The sequence below is a fragment of the Arachis hypogaea genome, chromosome 17 (genome assembly GCF_003086295.3).
Source record: "Arachis hypogaea cultivar Tifrunner chromosome 17, arahy.Tifrunner.gnm2.J5K5, whole genome shotgun sequence".
NCBI lineage: Eukaryota > Viridiplantae > Streptophyta > Magnoliopsida > Fabales > Fabaceae > Arachis > Arachis hypogaea.
In genome coordinates, this window is record NC_092052.1 from 125669956 (window position 1) to 125689594 (window position 19639).

Here is a 19639-nt window from a genome sequence, read left to right on the forward strand (position 1 = left end):
GTTTCTACCTTTTTAAAATTTAGAAATATTGATTCCTAAGTCTAATTTGTCCAATTTAAAAAATTCTCTTACGTGTACATCTGTATCAATTATGTTAGTACAACGGGAGTCACATTTAATTTTTCTATTGAATCTGATATACCCAAGTGAACATGAAGGATCGATATATCTAAATTTTGAAAATACCAAAAACTTGAATGTATTTTCAAATCCTTAAACATTAAAATATCTGCGGATCAAAAGGCCACTTATCATTTTTTCTAAAATTTAAAATAACAAAAAAAAAAACATCACATTCTTAAAATTAGTAGATTCATACAGGACAGGGCACTTTTAGCTTTGTCCAAGGATATCAGTGAAAAATTATAATTAAATAAATTAATCTAAAAAAAAAGGCGCAGGCGGGTAGGTAGAGCCCTAAAGGTACAAGTAGAATGGAGATGGCGATGGCGATGGCGATGGCGATGGCGTCAAGAAGGATGGTTAGTAAATAGCGGCAACGTGCATCCAAATCAAACCTTATATCACTAGAAAAACAGAGCATGATGCCTCCTATTGCTACTTCTAGACCAGCACCACCACCACCACGTGCACTTGCAATTACAATTGCAATTGCACCGTCACCATTATTAATACCCAACAAACACATATCAATGAAAACCGAAGGAGATCCTTCCGCTATTCCGTTTCCTTCGTGAAACAAAACTCACTCATTCATGGTGGCATGTCTCTGCACGTGCCACCTCGTTTACACCGCGATGAATCTTTCCGCCTCCGCCGCCGTAGCATCCTCACTTTCTCTTCTCTCTTCTTTCTCCTTCCTCAATCCCAATCCCAATTCCAATCCCAAAACTTTCGCTTTCGGCTTCCGGTTCAAGACGAAGGGTAGGAGTACCCGCGGACTGAGGCGTCCCAAGTTTCTCGTCACCGCCCAACTTTCCAACTCCTTTTCCTTCAGTTTCTGGTTGGATTCTCAGGTACCCAATTTCTCTTAGCTCACCGAGATTTGATCAAGTTCCAGCTCTGAGGAGCTGGGACTTATTTACTGTTTGCAATTTTTTTTTCTTAACTGGAAGAATTTCATTTTATAGACATATGATTGATATTATGGTCCTTTTATTATTTAGAAAGAAGAAAAAAGAAAAAAAATTATTTTGATGCCTTTGATTGTAGAGTTTGAATGCTATCCAATCCCATGATCCGTCACAATTGCCTTGGGTGGGTCCGGTTCCAGGTGATATTGCTGAAGTGGAAGCATACTGTAGGATCTTTAGGAATTATGAAAGGCTTCATTCTTCATTAATGAACGTGTTGTGCAATCCACTAACCGGTGAATGTAGTGTTTCCGATGAAGTGCCATCGGATGAGAGGCTGCCTCTAGAAGATAAGATTGTTTCGGTCCTTGGGTGCATGGTAGCACTTGTGAACACCGCGAGGGAGGATGTTCTTTCTGGAAGAAGGTCTTCGGTTATGACCCCCTTTCGTGTGGCGGGGGTTGGCGTGATGGAGGACGTGGTGCCCCCACTTGCTGCTTTTAGGAGTGAGATGAAGAGGTGTTGTGAGAGCTTGCATGTTGTTCTTGAGAACTATTTAGTTCCAGGTGACAATCCAAGGTTGGATGCGTGGAGGAAACTTCAGAGATTGAAGAATGTATGCTATGATGCTGGTTTTCCGCGCAGGGAGGAAGATCCATGTCCAGAACTGTTTTCGAATTGGAGTCCTGTATATTTATCTGCTCCCAAAGAAGACACAAAATTGAAAGACTCTGAAGCAGGATTTTGGACAGGCGGGCAGGTAACTGAAGAAGGCCTAAAGTGGTTGCTTGATAATGGATATAAAACTATCATAGATCTTAGACAGGAGGTAGTAAAAGATAATTTATATCATGAAGCTGTTAATGATGCTATTTCGTCTGGAAAAATTGAATTGGTCAAAATCCCTGTTGACGTTCAGAGAGCACCTACAATGGAACAGGTTGAGAGGTTTTCATCTTACGTTTCAAATTACAGCAAACGTCCAATCTATCTTCATAGTCAGGAAGGAGTTTGGAGAACGTCTGCCATGGTCTCTAGATGGAGGCAGTATATGACTCGATTTGCATCATCATTTGTTTCTAATGAAGCAGTTACTTCCAGTGAAAGGCCATCAGATTATAAAAATGGATCTGCGAAACCGCATGACTCTTCAATAGAATCTGAGAGATCCAGATCCTCTGCAGAAACAGATGACAATTTGTTGCAAGAGAGTTCGGGTGCAGTTACTCCTAATTCTTCACAAGTGATTACTGGCAGTGAGGACAACTCTTCTATGAATTTCTCCAGCAAAACTATCCCTTTAGAAGCTCAAATCCCTCCTCGTGACATCTTCTCCAAAAGAGAGATGTCCAGATTTTGGAGAAATAGAAAGATCCCAGGACCCTCTTATTTCAATTATAAGGTTGAAAGTTTAGAATGTTTGACAGATTCCAGGAACATGCATGCTGGAAGACCACAGGGGAAAGTGACCATCAGCAATGGAGATAATCCCGTCGCTGAAATTGTGGGCCGGGAAAGTTTGAATGGGTCACCTCGTGTGGACTATCCATCTGGAGAGCCTCCAATCACAGTTGGTGGCGACTGGAAGTCAGTGAATGGGAGTACATCGAGCTTTGTGAAGACAACAGTTAATGAGTTAAGTGAAGGAGATGTGCGCTACATGAATAATGGCAATGTCACAATGACTAAGTCTCAAAGTGATGATGGTAAGGCTGGGTTAGCCTTACATGATGAAGACTTGGGACTCATGGAGGGAGACATGTGTGCATCCTCAACTGGAGTTGTAAGGGTGCAATCAAGAAAGAAAGCAGAGATGTACCTAGTACGGACTGATGGCGTTTCTTGTGAGAGAGAAAAGGTGACTGAATCTTCTTTGGCCTTCACTCACCCTAGCACCCAGCAACAGATGCTTATGTGGAAATCTACACCGAAGACTGTGTTATTGCTGAAAAAGCCCGGGGAGCAACTCATGGAAGAAGCTAAAGAGGTCATTTTTTATTTCTTCATAAAAAAAAATTGGCTCTAAGAATCATTGAGGGTCTACTTTTAGTTTTTAATGGTCTAAACATCATAGTTTTGAGCATTGAGTGATTGTTGATGGAAACTGTAAAATATGAGTTCTAGGACTGTCTGCACAGTTTTCGTTCAGGAATGGGATCTATATTTTTCATTACTAAGAATGTGTCAGTGACAGAAATGTTTTGGTCCTTATGTAAAGAAGGGGAAGTTAGAAATTGAGCATTTAGGGAAAATGAGAGCTGGGGATTTAGTTTAGGTGAATCTTCTGACTTTTGAGTGGTATGCCTAGGGCAATTGAGTAATTTGCGTATCTTATCTGCAGGTTGCTTCCTTTCTGTATTACCAAGAGAAAATGAACGTTTTTGTGGAACCTGATGTGCATGATATATTTGCTAGACTTCCTGGATTTGAATTTATTCAAACCTTCTATATCCAAGATACTAGGTGTTGTATTCAAACACTTTATTTTATTTTATTTTATGTTATTTTTACTTTTATCTAAGTTCTGCTTCATTAAATGGTTGCTTAATATATATATAATGCCTTTGATTCAGTGATCTACATGAGAAAGTAGATTTTGTGGCTTGTTTGGGAGGAGATGGTGTTATTCTGCATGCTTCAAATCTATTTGGAGGTGCTATTCCTCCTGTTGTGTCATTTAACCTTGGTTCCCTTGGTTTTCTGGCTTCTCATTGTGTAAGCTTTTTCAAATCAATAAATAATTTCCACAAAATGTTGGTATCTCTTTAGCCATTTGTTTGACTTCTGTTCTGTTTATTGTTTCTAGTTTGAAGACTACAGGCAGGACTTACGACAAGTCATCCATGGAAATAATACTGGAGATGGTGTATACATAACTCTTAGAATGCGTCTCAGATGTGAAATTTTTCGTAAGGGTAAAGCAATGCCAGGGAAAGTGTTTGATATTCTTAACGAGGTTGTTATTGATCGGGGTTCTAATCCATATCTTTCAAAGATTGAATGTTATGAACATGACAGACTTATAACCAAGGTGAATTTTATCATGTATTTGTTAGCATTTATTTGCACTATGAGATTTGTCACTATAGTAAATTTCTTGTCTCTGAAAATCCTTACCATTATGAAACAGCATCATGCCTTATATATATATATATATATATACCCATTGTCGTGTTTTTCAGGTACAAGGTGATGGAGTCATTGTGGCCACCCCAACGGGAAGCACTGCTTATTCTACAGCTGCTGGAGGTTCCATGGTAAGCACTTCTTGTTATATGTATACATCTTTATCCGTGCAGTATCAGTTTATTTGGCACGACTTAGTCATGCTTTCATCGATGATTTTATCTAATGACAAAAGAAAACTGCAGGTGCATCCAAATGTTCCTTGCATGCTATTTACCCCGATTTGTCCGCATTCACTCTCATTTAGACCAGTTATACTCCCAGATTCTGCTCGACTAGAATTAAAGGTGAAGTTTGTTGTCCTCTATGTGGTAAAACTATCATATCGGAATGTTATTAATTTATTACCAAAATTGCATGTGCTTAAGGAGCAAGTTCCATTCGAAATATTACCCTTGTTTTAGTTTTTTATAGCCTATAGCCAAGTCTCTGAGGCAGTTATGTCTCGGAAAATGCTGCATCGTCGAGAATTTTGGATTCACACTTGAGTAATTTATTTTTATCAAAATTAGACTGCTAAGTTTCGTAGGGTTATTGATATCAGATTCCGCAAGACGCAAGAAGCAATGCTTGGGTATCATTTGATGGGAAGAGGAGGCAGCAACTTTCTCGGGGAGATTCTGTACGAATATCCATGAGTCAGCACCCACTTCCAACTGTTAACAAGTTCGATCAAACCGGTGATTGGTTTCACAGCTTGATTCGCTGCCTGAATTGGAACGAAAGACTTGATCAAAAGGCCCTATGAAGCATCTGAAACTGAAGAATGGATGTGTTACTCTCACTTGAAGGCTTGGTTTGTGTGTGATTTCAGTACAGATTATACATTCAAGACTATAGAACTTGTTGTCAATACCAGTTTCTTACCTTGGCTTCCAAATGAGGAGATAGGGTTTTTTCCAAATGTGATTTTGGTAAAAAGCTATTGTATACTGACAGGATTTGAAGCTGTAAATTATTGATCTTAGAAGTAGCTCTCATTGATGCTTCTGAAAGTTTACCACTCTGTCAAAGTTCTTGTGTTGAAGAGGAAGTTCTCATTAGTTTTAGTTAATGAGATAATTGTGCTAATGGCTGCACAGAGCCTCTTTTATAAAAAAAAGATATATTTGATGTCATTTTGATGCCTAAAAAATATGTGCCTTCAAATAAATAAATTAATTCATGGAAAATGAAGTATCAAACATATGTTATATGCATCTAATGACTTGATGTGAAAAAACCTTTTTGACAACAAAAATCAATGTCATATGTATTTTGAAGGATCAAACAATTAGTCTAACCTATGATTTAAAAAGGTAACCTTGTATTTTGAAACATTGTATTATGTTTCCATTATTATGTAAATTCCTGTTGATAAAGAAGGTAACCTTTGTTGTTATGCCCTCTTAAGAGGAAACTGAACTGAATGAAAATTGTATGTCATTTATATGTTTGCTTCTTTGGGATGATAACAGAATCATAAAGAAGCGCAATAATTCAAGGACTCAGAAATTTATAGCAGATAACACTATAATTTATGTAATAAATACTATGGTACAATTCAAGCCCAGATGCTCCCACCAAAACAATATTCTAGAAAAAGAATAAGAAAACAAAACATGAACACTAGCACCCACCAAAACAATATTCTAAAAAAAGAAAAAGAAAACAAAACATGAACACTAGCACCCACAATGGCTTGCATTCTTAAGAAACTTAGAATAGCAGCAACCAAGTGGTACTCTTTGCTATCAAACATGTATAGCACCAAGAACAATAAACAAAGAAAAGATAACAAAAATAAAAACAAAAAGAAAGGGGGGTGGGGATCAAATGTAGTTTCTATATTGAAAACCAAAGTGCTATTTTTTTCATGTGGCTTTAACAACAGCTTGGAACCTTGGCTCCTTAGGTTGGAACTTGAGCTTAGCATAGACATCCATGTAATCACCAAAAACAAACTTAGGATAAGTTTCATCAACTACTTGGTTTTCCTTTTCAGCCACCAACTTCGGTGCAGGACATATGGTAGCCTTCAATGAAGGATTATAGAAAGAAGCAATTGATCTTCTGTTCCCTTCAGTTGAAACCAGAACCCGGTGCCAGCAACTTTTGTATCTGCCATTGCTCAAAACCTCAATCTGATCGCCGGTGTTAATGACAATGGCATTAGGCAAAGGCTGCACTTCTAGCCATTGTCCATCTTTGAGCATCTGCAGGCCTCCCACCTTGTCATCTTGGAAGAGAAGGATGAGTCCTCCGGCGTCCGTGTGAGCTCGCAGGCCATTGACATGCTCTGGATAGGGACAGGGAGGGTAGTGACTCACCTTGGTGCCAAAGAATGCATTGTCTCCTTCTCCATCATTCAATGCCTTCTTCATGTATCCTCTTGGCAATCCAAGATTCTCATCCATCACTTCCATCATCTTCTCTGCCAATTTCTTTAGCTCCGATCGATATTCGGCCATCGTTTTCCTGCCATCCAAGTTAGAATTCAGTTATACATGATTTTGTTACCTAGATCATTTTTCATTAGTAATAATGTAGACTCAATTGTAATTAATTTTATAGTAGGAATACATAAGGAAGTACATAACAAACATTTTTTTAGGTTTTCACTTTGAAAAATTTTCAAACAAAAAAAAAAAAAAGAAAAAGAAGAGCTCACTTTCTCCCTCTCTCAATCTTCACCCTTCCTCTCAATATACCTGAATTCTTGTGGATTTTGTGGCCATTCATTATCATCAAGAAGAGTGATTACATCCTCCCAATCAACATGCTCCAACTTTCCATTGTTTTTGTTTTCAGCTAAATCATTCATGATCTTAACTGATGTAGAGTTGTTGAAATTCTCCTCTCTTTCAAGCTTATAGAACTCAGAGCAAACCTTCTTCACCCTCTCAAGGAGCTCCTCAGAAATCCCATGATTGATCAACTGCAAAACCAAACATAATATATAAGATTATAAATAAAATCTCAAATTTTCTAGCTATACAATTAATTAGTTGGAAATTTTTTCAAATAAATTAAAACAATTCATTATTTATCAAAACAAATAACCACTGCATGCAGATCGGCTAAGGCCTAAGCTAAGACAATCTGCGTCTCAAAAAAAAAAAAAGAATTTATGTTTTTTGGAAAATAAAGAATTATTTAATTTATTTCAAAAAATTTTACTATATTACCTGGAAGAATCCCCATTCTTCACAGCCATTAGCAATCTGAGCCATAGTTTTGGCTCTTTCTTCACCATTCAGCTTTGAGAAATCAATCACTGGCACTGCCATTTTAGATCAAAGTGTTAGTGTGAATGTGAAAATGTGAGAAAACAGAAAACACTACCTTTTGTTAATGTTTTATTTGATGTGGTTTTTGTAAGAGTGGGTTTGGGTATTTATAATAAAAAGTTTCCCACCAAATTGGATATACAACCAATTTAGTTATAGATAGCAGTTATAACTTACAAGGTCACGGATGGTCACACTTTTAATTAAAAATTTATTTATTCTTAGGTCAATGCTTGCTTTGGGAGTTACTTCTTGTTTCTAATGTCTACAACACAATCCCTCACTTTTCAGGCTCATCATCCATATAATATAACTCTTCATAAATTATTATTTTTTTTCTCCCTTTCTTCTCCCACTATTAATTAAGAAATTTAATCTGATTTAGGTTTTATTATTCTGTCAGCCTTTATAATTTTATCAAATTTTTAATTAGGTTATTATATATATATATATATTTAACTGAATTTTTACATTATTTTTAATTTTATAATTAAGTCATTTTTATGTCAAAAACATAAATTAATAGAATATTTTTTCTAAGATATATGCAGTCAAAGATCTAATTAGGTTTTAATTATAAATACATTCAATTTACAAAGAAATATTTAATTAACTTTAATATTTTTTGCACTAAAAAAGATTTAACTAAAAAATTAAAAACAGTATAGAGACCAATTAACAAAAAAAAAGTATAAAGACCTAATTACACTAGCTTCTTTTATCTATCGTTATCATTTCTTTGATATTTTTATATATAAATATGAGTAAACTACCATTTCTGCTCACGAAAGTTGAAAACCTAACATATCTACCTGTAGAAGAAGGAAATTACTATTTATACCCATTAAACATGACTTTTACTAACAAAACTATCTAAATCCAAAAAAATTATTTAAAATTCTCAAATTACCCTCTAATATAATCCATTTCTAACTTCTTCTTTTATTCCACACCACCACTTTTCCAATCCCAAATCTTACCACTACTCAAACTCTTTCTCACCACCACCCTAAACCCCAACTACCACCATCACTCAAAACGCCTCATGTGCCTCTGACGAACGTTCCATAAACAACGACGCTAACTCATCGCCTCTAGTCTTCCCTCGTTCTGTATCTCCCTACATTTCTTGTTGGAAATCCGACTACCCCGCCACGTGAAACTCCTCCAGTGACACCTACGATCGGCTTTTTTATAGCACGCCTCAACTTGGTCTAACCTACGCCGGAAGTTCCGAGTTCGAAGGCGGACCCAGGCCGTCCAAGAAACGATTGAACAAATTTCACCGAATTAAATTTAGAGAACGAAAATGGGAAATATGTGAAATTATTACCGAGGCAGTATTCACCCTTGATGTAGCCTATGCGGTTGCCTTGGTCATCCTCCTCGACGGTGCCTAAGGGGCGCAGATTAGCGATAATCCTTCCATATCATGGTGGTTGTTGATGTTGCTCAGGACTAGGATATTGTTGAAATCAGAATAAAATTCTGCAAAAATTTTGGGTTGGTGGTTGCAGAGTGGGGAATTTGGGGATCTGAGTGCAATAGCGAACTAGTGCGATAGGGTAAGAAACTAACGGCAATGGTAAAAGCAAGGGTTTTGGATTTGGAAATGGAGAAGAAGGAATTAGACACCACCAACAACGCTATGTTGTTCTTGACCCACTCAAGCTTCCTCTATCTCTCTCTACTTATCCAATTTCACATTTTCATTGATCTGTTTACTTTAGTTTGCATTCCTGATTAAATTCCTAATTTCTATGTTGCAGTACAAATTCTTACTATGATATACACTTGTAAAACACCTTGAGTTCAAAATCACAAAGGCTTGCCTCCGGAGATAGCAGCGGCTGTTGAGGTTAGTGGCAGCGGCGGCAAAGCCACACCTCTCCGCCGCAGTGTTGTTTTGTGTTAACCGGTCCAGAAAGCTTGCGGATTTTGGATGGCGGCAATGATGGTGGTAGTTGGGGATGAGAGTGGTGGTAAAAAAGAGTTTGGATGGGTGCCAGTGGAATTTGAAATTAGAAAAGTGGTGGTAAAGATAAGGGTAATTTAGGATTTTTAGATGATTTTTTAGTGTTTGGATAATTTTGTTGTGCGTAACGCATATTTTATGGGTACAAATGGTAATTTTTTTTCTATGAGTAGATATGTCAGTGTTTTCAACTTTTGTGGGTAGAAATGGTAGTTTACTCTATAAATATAATAATCCAATAATGTAAATAAAATAAAATATATTGTATGCATTAAAAATTTATTTTTTTATAAATAATTTTTATTTATACAATTTTAAGTATTTCTAAGATATTCATTAAAAAGTGTAGAATTTATTCGAACTTTTTCTTTTTAATATTGTATTACTAGAGGTGAAATCTTTTATCATGAACTAAACTGTGTGTTGAACATAACTATGGCCATTTACAAAACGTCAGTGACGTTTTGTATTTCTTCAATTAAAATAATATTTTTTTAACAAAACGTCACTGACGTTTTGTGTTTTAATAATTAAAATAATATTTTTTATTACAAAACGTTACTGACATTTTGTTCTTTCATGATTAAAAATTTTTTTTAACAAAACGTCAGTGACGTTTTGTACTACTACAACCGTGTAAAACACCAAAATAATCAAATATTTTTATATTTCACATTAAAATTATTCATATATAAAAATTTTAGCCAATTTATTCTTGTCAACGGCAACTATGTTTGACCTCATTTTATAGTTTAGAATTAAACCAAGCCAGCACCATCTATGAACCAACCAACTAAACCATTAGAACCTAGCAATAGTATAATGATTAGTCTATTAATACATAGGAATTATTTGATTATGACTTTCTCTAACCTCCATGATATCTGTCATTAGTTATGGGATTTAGTTTACTATTCCTTTTGCTATTGATTCACGCCAAATTTTCAAAGGAAATTAAATGTGAAAAATTCTAGCTACTATCATCCTAATAACACTAACATGGAATTATCCTTAGAGTTTGAAATTGATAATTTTTTGTGTATAATTTAAGCATTTGCCGACTATACTTTAATCAAGTTGACTTACCCCTTTACATTGCTTTAATTTGTTGTGGTAACAAATATAGACTTTCACACATGACATGCTCCTTCTTGACAATTGTCATTAACAATATAATATTATTCTTGACACACATTTCAAGGCATAGTTTTAGCTTTAAGGAAATGAATGGTCAAAGCTTTAGTGTATATAATAACACAATCATTTACCTTTAATTTATATATTATTACTGCTAACGAGTTATAGTTCAAATGACATAATTTTAAATACACAGACACACACAAAGACACAACATATCTATAAAATATATATTATTTTTTAATTATTTTTAATAATTTTTTTAATTATATAAAATATTTAAAATATTTTTTGTTTTTATAATTAATAATATATACTATTTCTAAACTCATTCAATAATACATGTTAAGAATAAGGTTAGACATGCTGATACGTGATGATATTTAGGTGTGTCCAAACGTATTTGAAGAAAATTTTTTTATTTTTTATTAAGACACGGTTGGATACAGAAGACACACGTGTCTGATGAGTGTCGATGAATGTCGTGTTCAAAATGTATTCAACACGCGGACACAACAAATCAAAAAAGTGTTCGTATTTCATAGTACCTTATTGTCAACTTCTCGAATATAATTGACTACCTGAATTTTAAAAATATATTTTAGCTTATTTAATTTGAGTATAAAACATTCATTATGTTGTAATTAACTTTTTAAATACGAATATTTTATTCTAAAAATTTCAACTATATATAAATCTTACTTAGAAGAATCAAACTCGTACTATTTATTTATTTATTTTTGTGAATTTCATTTTCCTCCTTGCCATGTGTGGTGTGGTCACTGATCTATGATTCAGAACTAACATTATCTTGTTGTGTTGTTAAGAGCACTTAGCTGAATTATTGGCCTTTCAATTTGATTCCAATTGTACGACTTTTAGGGGTACATTTCTGAGCAGACAGATTATATTGGTTTCTAATTAAGGACCAAATTTTACATCATTAACTCATTCATTGCTGTACTTGTAGTACTTCGAAACCATTGTCAAAAATCAAAATTCCTTATTAAAGATTGCATTAAACAACTTATTTTATTTATTTCTTTATTTTTATTGGGTCACAAAATTAAAGCTAGGATTCAAAGGATTACTTACCTATACCAGTAACCCACTTTAAAAGGTTTAAATTCCGCTTTATTTGTATATGTATTAATTTATTGGCCAATAATAAATTTTAAAATAAAATTTAGTATTGTGACGAATTAATTTTTAACCTCTTAGATTGAGGAATACTATAAAAAAAAAAATCCAACCCACTTTAATTCGATTGACAACTTGATCTAAAATAAATTAAATTGAACTTAAATATCAGATCAATTTTACCTTTACTTCTAATATATAATGTGCACATTCTTAAAAATATATCTATACATATAATACACGAGTGGAGATTAATTTAGATTTCTCTCTTTTGCTCGATTATCAAATATTATCAAACTATAGTAATTTAATTTATTAGTAATAATACATAATATTTGATATCATGAATTATGAGAAAATTAGAGATTGTATTTGAATAAAATAAATTTATTTTTTATATATCAAATTTGATAAAGTCAAGTTAGGAGATTTAAATTGCGGATAGAATTTAAATAAAAAAATTTAAATTTACAAATAAAATTAAAATATAACTTAAACTCTATTCTACCTGCCTATTATCAATCCTAATTAAAGTATACGTGGCCCTTCACTTCTAATGGATTTTATCATAACATTATTATATGCAGACAAATAAAGTGTTCAGTGCCAGCACTGAAGTTTTGATCTCAATCATCAATAATTTCATAATTTTTTTATTGGTGAGGTTAGTTAAGATTCTTAGTTATTTGTTTTTTTAAATTAATGTGTGGTGTATCATGTATGATGCAAGTTGCAAATTAAGATTATACGATTTATAAAATTAATCATATCAAATAACCAAAAATCCACAAAGCATGATCTTTTAGACAAAAAACATATTTTGAAAATAAAACATAATTATTTATATACATATTTACAAGTAACTTTTCACTTCTAAATTAAACTTGTATGTGTACGAACTGCAAATTGATGTTGTGTGTTTTCTTCTCTCCTTGTTTTTGTGATATTTTGGTACATAGATGTGACACATTAATTATTTGGAGACATGGTGGATAGCCAACATTTTATAGTTTTTGTCACTACCTTTTGTTATTTAGCTCTCTTCTTCTTTTTACTTTTTTATTTTTTAAGTTATATTATTATAGCACGCCCTCACAATATCATCCAAGCCATTTTTTTTTTAAGAAAAGTTATCGGTTATACATATTTATCAATAAAAATTATGAAAAAAAAAAAGCATACATCCATTCAAAAAGTCTTTATTAATACTCAAAACAAAAACTATATAATAATAAAAAATCAACTATATTATGTGAAAATAAAAAATAGTTACCAAATCAATCATTTATATAAAATATATATAATTAAAATATAAAATATATATTAAAATAAGTTAAATAATATATATATATATATATATATATATATATATATATATATATATATATTGATTTAACAGCTAATTTTTAAGAGATAAGTCTCAGAGTGGTCCTTGAAGTTACACTCGTGTTTCATAGTAGTCTTTGAATTTAATAGTTACCCATATTAGTCCCTAAAGTTGCACTCCGAGACTCAATCTCGTCCTTCCAGCACATTCCTTCCAGCTGACATTATCAGAAAGCTGATATGGAGAACAGGGTGACACGCTGGCAAGCTAAAATGATGTAGTATTGCTGGTGGCGCATAAATCCCTAGAACGCCATCGTTTCACTCCAAAATTGCTTTTGAAGAATCCTCCCTCAAACGTTAACGTAACGTATTGTCTCCCCCCTCTCAAAATACAACACAAACAGAGTATTTCCTTCTCCTCTATACTCATCAATGATGGTGGTGTGATTGCTGTAACTGCAGTGATTTCGTTGGAACACGACTGCTCTGAAGAATCGGTTTCGTCATCTGCATCAGACAAAGACTATACTGAAGGTTGGTTTCTCTGAAAGAGGTAAGGGAAAAATATGTGATAATAGGTGTGCTCTGTTTTTTGTTATTATTGTTAGTTTAATATCTTTAGTAGTTAAAAATAATTTTTTGGAGTGTAATGTGTGGGTATGCATGTTTGTGTTTCGCAATATTTGCTAGGGTTTGCTCGCAACTAGCTTTCTGAGTGGTTAGGCTAATGAAATTGTTGATTGGATAAGAGTTGTTTGTCATGGTGGAAATCTGTTTCCTATCTGTTAGGGTTTACTGCATTTACAGGAGTAAACATGATTTTATGTTTTAGTTATGAAGTTTTCAATTCGTTAATGTGGTTGAAGATGATGAGTTTGATCATGAAATTTTGTTTTTAAATTGCAGATGGATGATCCTTTGATTACCATCATATTTCACCATGAAGGGTCATTTATCACAGAGCATGATGGAAGTGTGAATTACAATGGTGGACAAATTTCTGAGTTACCGAGAATTGACATAGACACACTGAATGTATTTTTTGTCCGAGACTACTACAATAACATTGGGTATGATAATGTGACTCACTGTTGGTGGCTGCTGCCTAATAGGCCATTGCAAACTGGTCTTAGAGCTGTGACACATGACAAAAAGCTCATGGAGATGTGTTACCTAGCTCAGAAGAACAATTAAATTATCCATGTGTACTATAAACATGGAGTCTCTGAACCTGTGTTTAATGAGGAAGCAGAACCAGCATCATTCAAAGGCAAGGAGTTAATAGTGCTACAAGACTTTATTCCATATCCATACTCCACCATCAATGTCACAACTAATACAATTTTTACTACATCACCATCAACTCCAATATCAGAGCCAACTCACACCACTAGCCCCAAAATAATTCCCACCACATCACCACCAATTCCAATTTCAGAATCAATACACACCACCATTCTTACTCCAACAACAATCTCCACAACTAAGCCTGCTGGTAAAGGTATTTCAAGACCAAAACATAAGACTCAACCTACTGCAACTTTTGTTAGTAATTCTAAATCACCACAAAAAAGAATGGCAGCACCCACTGCTGCTCCTACTACTAACCTCACCCCACCACCAAAAACAATAGCACAACCTATAGTTGTTCCTAGTACTAAGTCCAACCCACCACTAAAATTAATGGTAGTAATCGAAGATTATGAGATATAAATGCTGAGTAGTAAATCCCTTTACTGTTGTTTATTGTTAGATATCTTAATTATTGTTGTTTATTGTTATATATGTGTGCTGAGTAGTAAATTTGTTTACTGCTATTTAGAACAATTGAGTAGTTGTTGTATAAATTGAATGCTGCATAGTTGATGGTTGCTATATACGGGTAGTATCTGTTTACTCTGTTGAGGGACCAATGTGATATCACTTACACAACTTTAGGGACCACTCCAAGTTCATTAATACAACATGAGGGACCTTTTTTAGGCTTCATTATAAACTTTTGTACTGCCATTTTTGGTTATACAGGGACTTATCCATGCAGTTTAGGATGTGTTCCCAAATGTCCATCACAGATTCTGTGTTTGGCATTTATGGAGGAACTTCAACAAACAGTGGAAGGATAATCACCTTAGAAGTTTGATTTGGAAGTGTGCAAGGTCTACAACTCGAGCACACCAGCTGCTACCACCCAACCAACTAGCACCCCACCTGCAAGCATTTCATTTGCAAGCACTCAACCAGCAAGCATAATGAGATTTGTGCTCGTGGATTCAAGCCACCCAGAACCAAGAATGAATGACTTAGATTATTATCTTTAGGGACAAATGGTGTCTTTGTTTGTATGTTTTGGTGAAGAAATTTACTTTGTATACTTTCTTAATTAGGATCCCAGTGTTGGAGATTTTAGTGTTAGAAACTTATCAGACTTATGTTTTGACAACTCTGGTATACATGGTGACTATTGTTCTGGCTTTACAATGCCTTATTTTTGGATGTATTTACATGAATTATGACTTTCTTGAATTGATCTGTGTCAGATTTTTAATTTTATTTTGTCCTCTTATATGTAATTAAGATGCATTCCAAACACTGTCCATTTCCATTTTATTTACAAGAATTATATTTTGGATGAATATATTAGCAGTTCATATTGTTTCTCCAATTTTCAAAATATGCAAGCACAGCAGTGTCAAACACTTTAATTTGCATTTTTTTCAAACAAACTGGCAGGTACAACTACAGGAATAACACATGCATGTCATTTATTTTTTGTTAGATACAATTGGCCAAATTACCTATCTAACTTTAAGAGAAGAACAGCTACTGTAATCAGCAGCATAAATACAAATACCAAAACTCCACCCACTTTTAGAACCCTAACTTTAGACTTTAATCTTTCAAGTTTTCAAGCAATCTTCATCTTCCATTCTTCATTGTCAATTGAAGGCTTGTTCTACCATCACATGTTATCACATCTTCTTCAAAAATTTTATCTACCCACAGAAACAACTCACACCACCTCTTACCTATAGTCTGCACCCAAGAAAGTGAATCAACCAAGTTTATATCCAGAATTACAGCAAACAACAACAACAATCACTTATATTGTAGTTTGGGCAACCCACGAACGGTCTTTCTGGATTAGAATCCGTCGCTGACCATCGTAGCACTGGTCTTGACCCACACCCACACCATTCTGGCAAACGTGAATTCCTGTTTTTGTTCATTCTCCTCATAATGCTTCCAAACGATCGTGGGTTGTTTGAACTCCCAACTGCGTTGCTCGCGCTAGCCATTGCCGTCTGGCTATGAAGATGCTGAATAGAATCCAAGGAAAGAGAAGAGAAGGAACACTGGAGATTGACCTTCAAATTTGGGAATTAGGATTTTTAACTTCAAACTAGGGACCAAATTGACTCAATAAAGTTTACTCATCCACGTCAGCTAGCCGTTAGTGTTGCCAGCGTGTCACCCTATTGTCCAGATCAGCTTTCCGGTAATGTCAGCTGAAGGAAATGTGTTAGAAGGACGAGATTGAGTCCCGAAGTACAATTTTAGGGACAAATATGAGTAACTATTAAATTCAAGGACTACTATAAAGCACAAGTGTAATTTCAAGACCACTTTGAGATTTAACTCAATTTTTAGTATATACGTAATATTTTTATATAAAATTAATATACTTTAAATCATATATATCATATATGTAAACTTTAAAGAGCCTTTAAAAGGGACAAAATTATTAAGACAACAACGTACCATCACGGGCATAACTAAGTTAAATATCTCTTCTGATAAAATAAAAGAAGAAATAAATAATACTCTTTAATTTGCATGACTACATTTGCATAATAATGTAGATAATTTAATTTATATTATATTTTTCTAATTATGTAAAGAGTAAACTCCTTGTAATCATGCTAGAGATTTGATGAGAACAATGATACTTTTTAATGGGACATTATTTTCAGTGTGAGGTCACAATAATAATACTTTAATGTAGGTCCATCCTAACATGGAAAGTTGGAATAGAGAAGAACAGAAAGAAGATTGAATCACATTAAACATAAGAAAAGAACAAAAAATGCATGACACATATACAGAAACTGTTGTAGTCGGTGTCATGTGAGATTTCATTAAATCAGATGAGCAATTGTTGTTGTTGTTATGCATCTTTCAATAGTTGTTTCCGACACTTTGTAACCCAACCATTATATTGTTTTCAATTTTTCATTTAACTTTTTAATTATAGAAGGGCATTATTTAAAACCATAGAGATGATTTGACATAATAAGGTATCTCTCATTTGAGGTGCTTTAATTAATTTGTTTCTCCTGTTCTGTCTTTCCCATTTTTTTTTTAGTATTTTCAATAATATAATGGGAGCTTTGTCTTTTTTTTTTTTTAATTATGAATTTTTTTTAAAAAAAACCAGTAAATTTATTTTATATTAGCCACTATTTTTAGCATCAATAATACTTTTAGTTCAACAGCCTAACAATATTTTTTTAGTTAATACTTTTAAATATTATTATAACGGTTGGTTAAAAATAATAAATTTGATTAGCTTTCTAGTATTATTTTTTAATTATTTCTGTGAGAATTTGGATTAGAGTAAGTCAAGTCAACTCGTGAACTAACTACTTGAGTTCAATTTGTTAACAACTCGATAAATTGAGTTCATGAACTCGCAAATTTGAGTTTGAGTTTAAATTTGAACTCATATATTAAACGAGCCAAATTTAAATGGGATAAAATTAATTCATTGACTCGTAAACTAACTCTTATATACATGTTATTTATTATAATTATTTATATTAAAACATATATATTTTATACTTTTAATTTATAATAATATATAGTTTTACAACACAATAATATTATTTATGTTTGCTAAATATATGAGAGTGTATTAATTTTTTTTATTGTATCTAAGTTGTAATATTTTTATTTATTTCACTGTAGGTTAAATAAATAACAAGCCTAATTAAATTATTTATGATAAAAAACACTATATCTATATATTAATAGTTTGCTAGAAACTTTTATAATTATTTTTTATATATAATTTTGATAGAGCATAAACTATCCATAAATATACAATATATATTATTGATAATTTATATAAAATTACAAATTATACATGTTTATATTATTTGTAGCTCATGAACTCCAACTAGCTTGTGAGCTTTTGGTAAATCTAATTCGAACTTTATAAATAGATTTAAATATTAGAGTCGAATTATGAGTTAAAGTTCAATTTTTTTAATTAAATTTAAGTTTAATCTAATTCGACTCAATTCGACTCACTTCCAATAATTAAATTTTCTTAACTGTAGTTTAATCAATAAATTTATTTGGACATTAAAACAGGTATGTTTTGCATAGTGTTTCACAAAGTCGTTAGAGCCTATTAATTTAGGGTATCACTCTAAAACTATTTGCAGTAATTTAATTTAAGCTAGATTAAACAGAAAAGTTAATATTAGAGAAAATCCAGGAGCATTGTTAATTAGAACCTTCAGACAATGATTAGAGTTTTTCAGCCACCAGGAGTCAAAGTCAACACATAGATGCATTCTTTTCACAAGTTTCATTTTGGGTCTGAATTATTATTATTATTAGGGTTCATAGCACAAAGAATTTATAAAATAGTAAGTAGACCAAATTAAAAAAACATAAGATAAAATAAAAAGTTTTATCATATATTCATTCGGCATTACCATCAAAACGAAATTAAAGAAAAAGATTTTTTTTTCCCCACATTTTCAATGCCGTGATCAATAGAGAATGAAAATTGCGGTTAGTTATTTGTAAATTGTAATATTATTAAAGAATAAAATTAAAAAAAAAAAAAAAAGCCGCCATGACATGTTTTAGAATAAGCTTTGTTCGCCAAATAGCAAACATTTGGAAACACATGTCATTCATTTATCACACTATCTAAAGACAAAATTTAAAATTAGTTTCTTATATATATAGTCTAAATTAAAATTGAATCTCTCATATACAATAGCTTGAACAAACCAAATTTATTAATTTTAGAAGGGAGACACTTTTTTTTTTGGGTTTTTTTTGTTATATATTTTTATTTTTATTATACACGTGACATTCATTTTTACTTGGTGCTAATATTTTATAACGATTTGCACACATATGTAGAGATTAAAATGAGATTTTAACAAAGTAAATTAAAAAATATATATAATGCATAAGTTAGAGTATATAAAAACATAAGTTTAATTTTGATATACTTACAGTATAAAATATTTTATATAATTATTTAATTATATTTATTTTTTTGAATAAATATTTACACAATCAATATAAAAAGTAGTTATTTTTACTAATATGATATTATATAATTGAATGTATTTATAAAACTGTTTTATATTCATAGTATACTAAAATTAAATTTTAAAAATATAATTAACTTAATATAAAGGTGAATGCTACCCAACCCCTCTAAAATAACATGTAAGTTATCCTTCATTATGTGTCATATTGTAATTGGTCCTTATTTTAACCATAGTTAGTGCGCCAACGACATCGCCATCTACTGTCCTCCC

At 32.7% G+C, this 19639-nt stretch overlaps 2 protein-coding genes across 3 annotated transcripts; one reads left to right on the forward strand and one right to left on the reverse strand.

Moving 5' to 3' along the window:
* Positions 1-246: 246 nt before the first annotated feature.
* On the forward strand, positions 247-5215 carry LOC112762592 (NAD kinase 2, chloroplastic). 2 transcript variants are annotated; one of them, XM_025808463.2, is made up of 8 exons: positions 247-977; positions 1174-3021; positions 3376-3497; positions 3608-3749; positions 3841-4065; positions 4217-4291; positions 4406-4507; positions 4765-5215. In XM_025808463.2, exons 1-8 carry the CDS (start codon positions 717-719, stop codon positions 4966-4968), a joined length of 2979 nt encoding a protein of 992 aa, XP_025664248.1. In that variant the 5' UTR covers positions 247-716; the 3' UTR covers positions 4969-5215. The 2 variants fall into 2 exon arrangements, with proteins under 2 accessions (XP_025664248.1, XP_025664250.1); XM_025808465.2 differs by having other exon boundaries at positions 366-977; positions 1235-3021.
* A 499-nt stretch (positions 5216-5714) lies between these two features.
* Positions 5715-7771, reverse strand: LOC112762594 (1-aminocyclopropane-1-carboxylate oxidase 5). Its single transcript, XM_025808471.2, has 3 exons — positions 7388-7771; positions 6911-7137; positions 5715-6677 (listed from the first exon to the last, which is right to left on the reverse strand). Exons 1-3 carry the CDS (start codon positions 7487-7489, stop codon positions 6074-6076), a joined length of 933 nt encoding a protein of 310 aa, XP_025664256.1. The 5' UTR covers positions 7490-7771; the 3' UTR covers positions 5715-6073.
* Between the last annotated feature and the right edge of the window lie 11868 nt (positions 7772-19639).

Coding starts and splice junctions, on each gene's coding strand:
- LOC112762592 (XM_025808463.2), top strand. CDS start 717: ATGGTGGCATGTCTCTGCACGTGCCACCTCGTTTACACCGCGATGAAT. Junction 4,292..4,405: donor CAGCTGCTGGAGGTTCCATG/GTAAGCACTTCT, acceptor AGAAAACTGCAG/GTGCATCCAAATGTTCCTTG. Junction 4,508..4,764: donor CTGCTCGACTAGAATTAAAG/GTGAAGTTTGTT, acceptor TATTGATATCAG/ATTCCGCAAGACGCAAGAAG.
- LOC112762594 (XM_025808471.2), bottom strand. CDS start 7,489: ATGGCAGTGCCAGTGATTGATTTCTCAAAGCTGAATGGTGAAGAAAGA. Junction 7,138..7,387: donor AAGAATGGGGATTCTTCCAG/GTAATATAGTAA, acceptor TTGGTTTTGCAG/TTGATCAATCATGGGATTTC. Junction 6,678..6,910: donor CAAAATCCACAAGAATTCAG/GTATATTGAGAG, acceptor CTTGGATGGCAG/GAAAACGATGGCCGAATATC.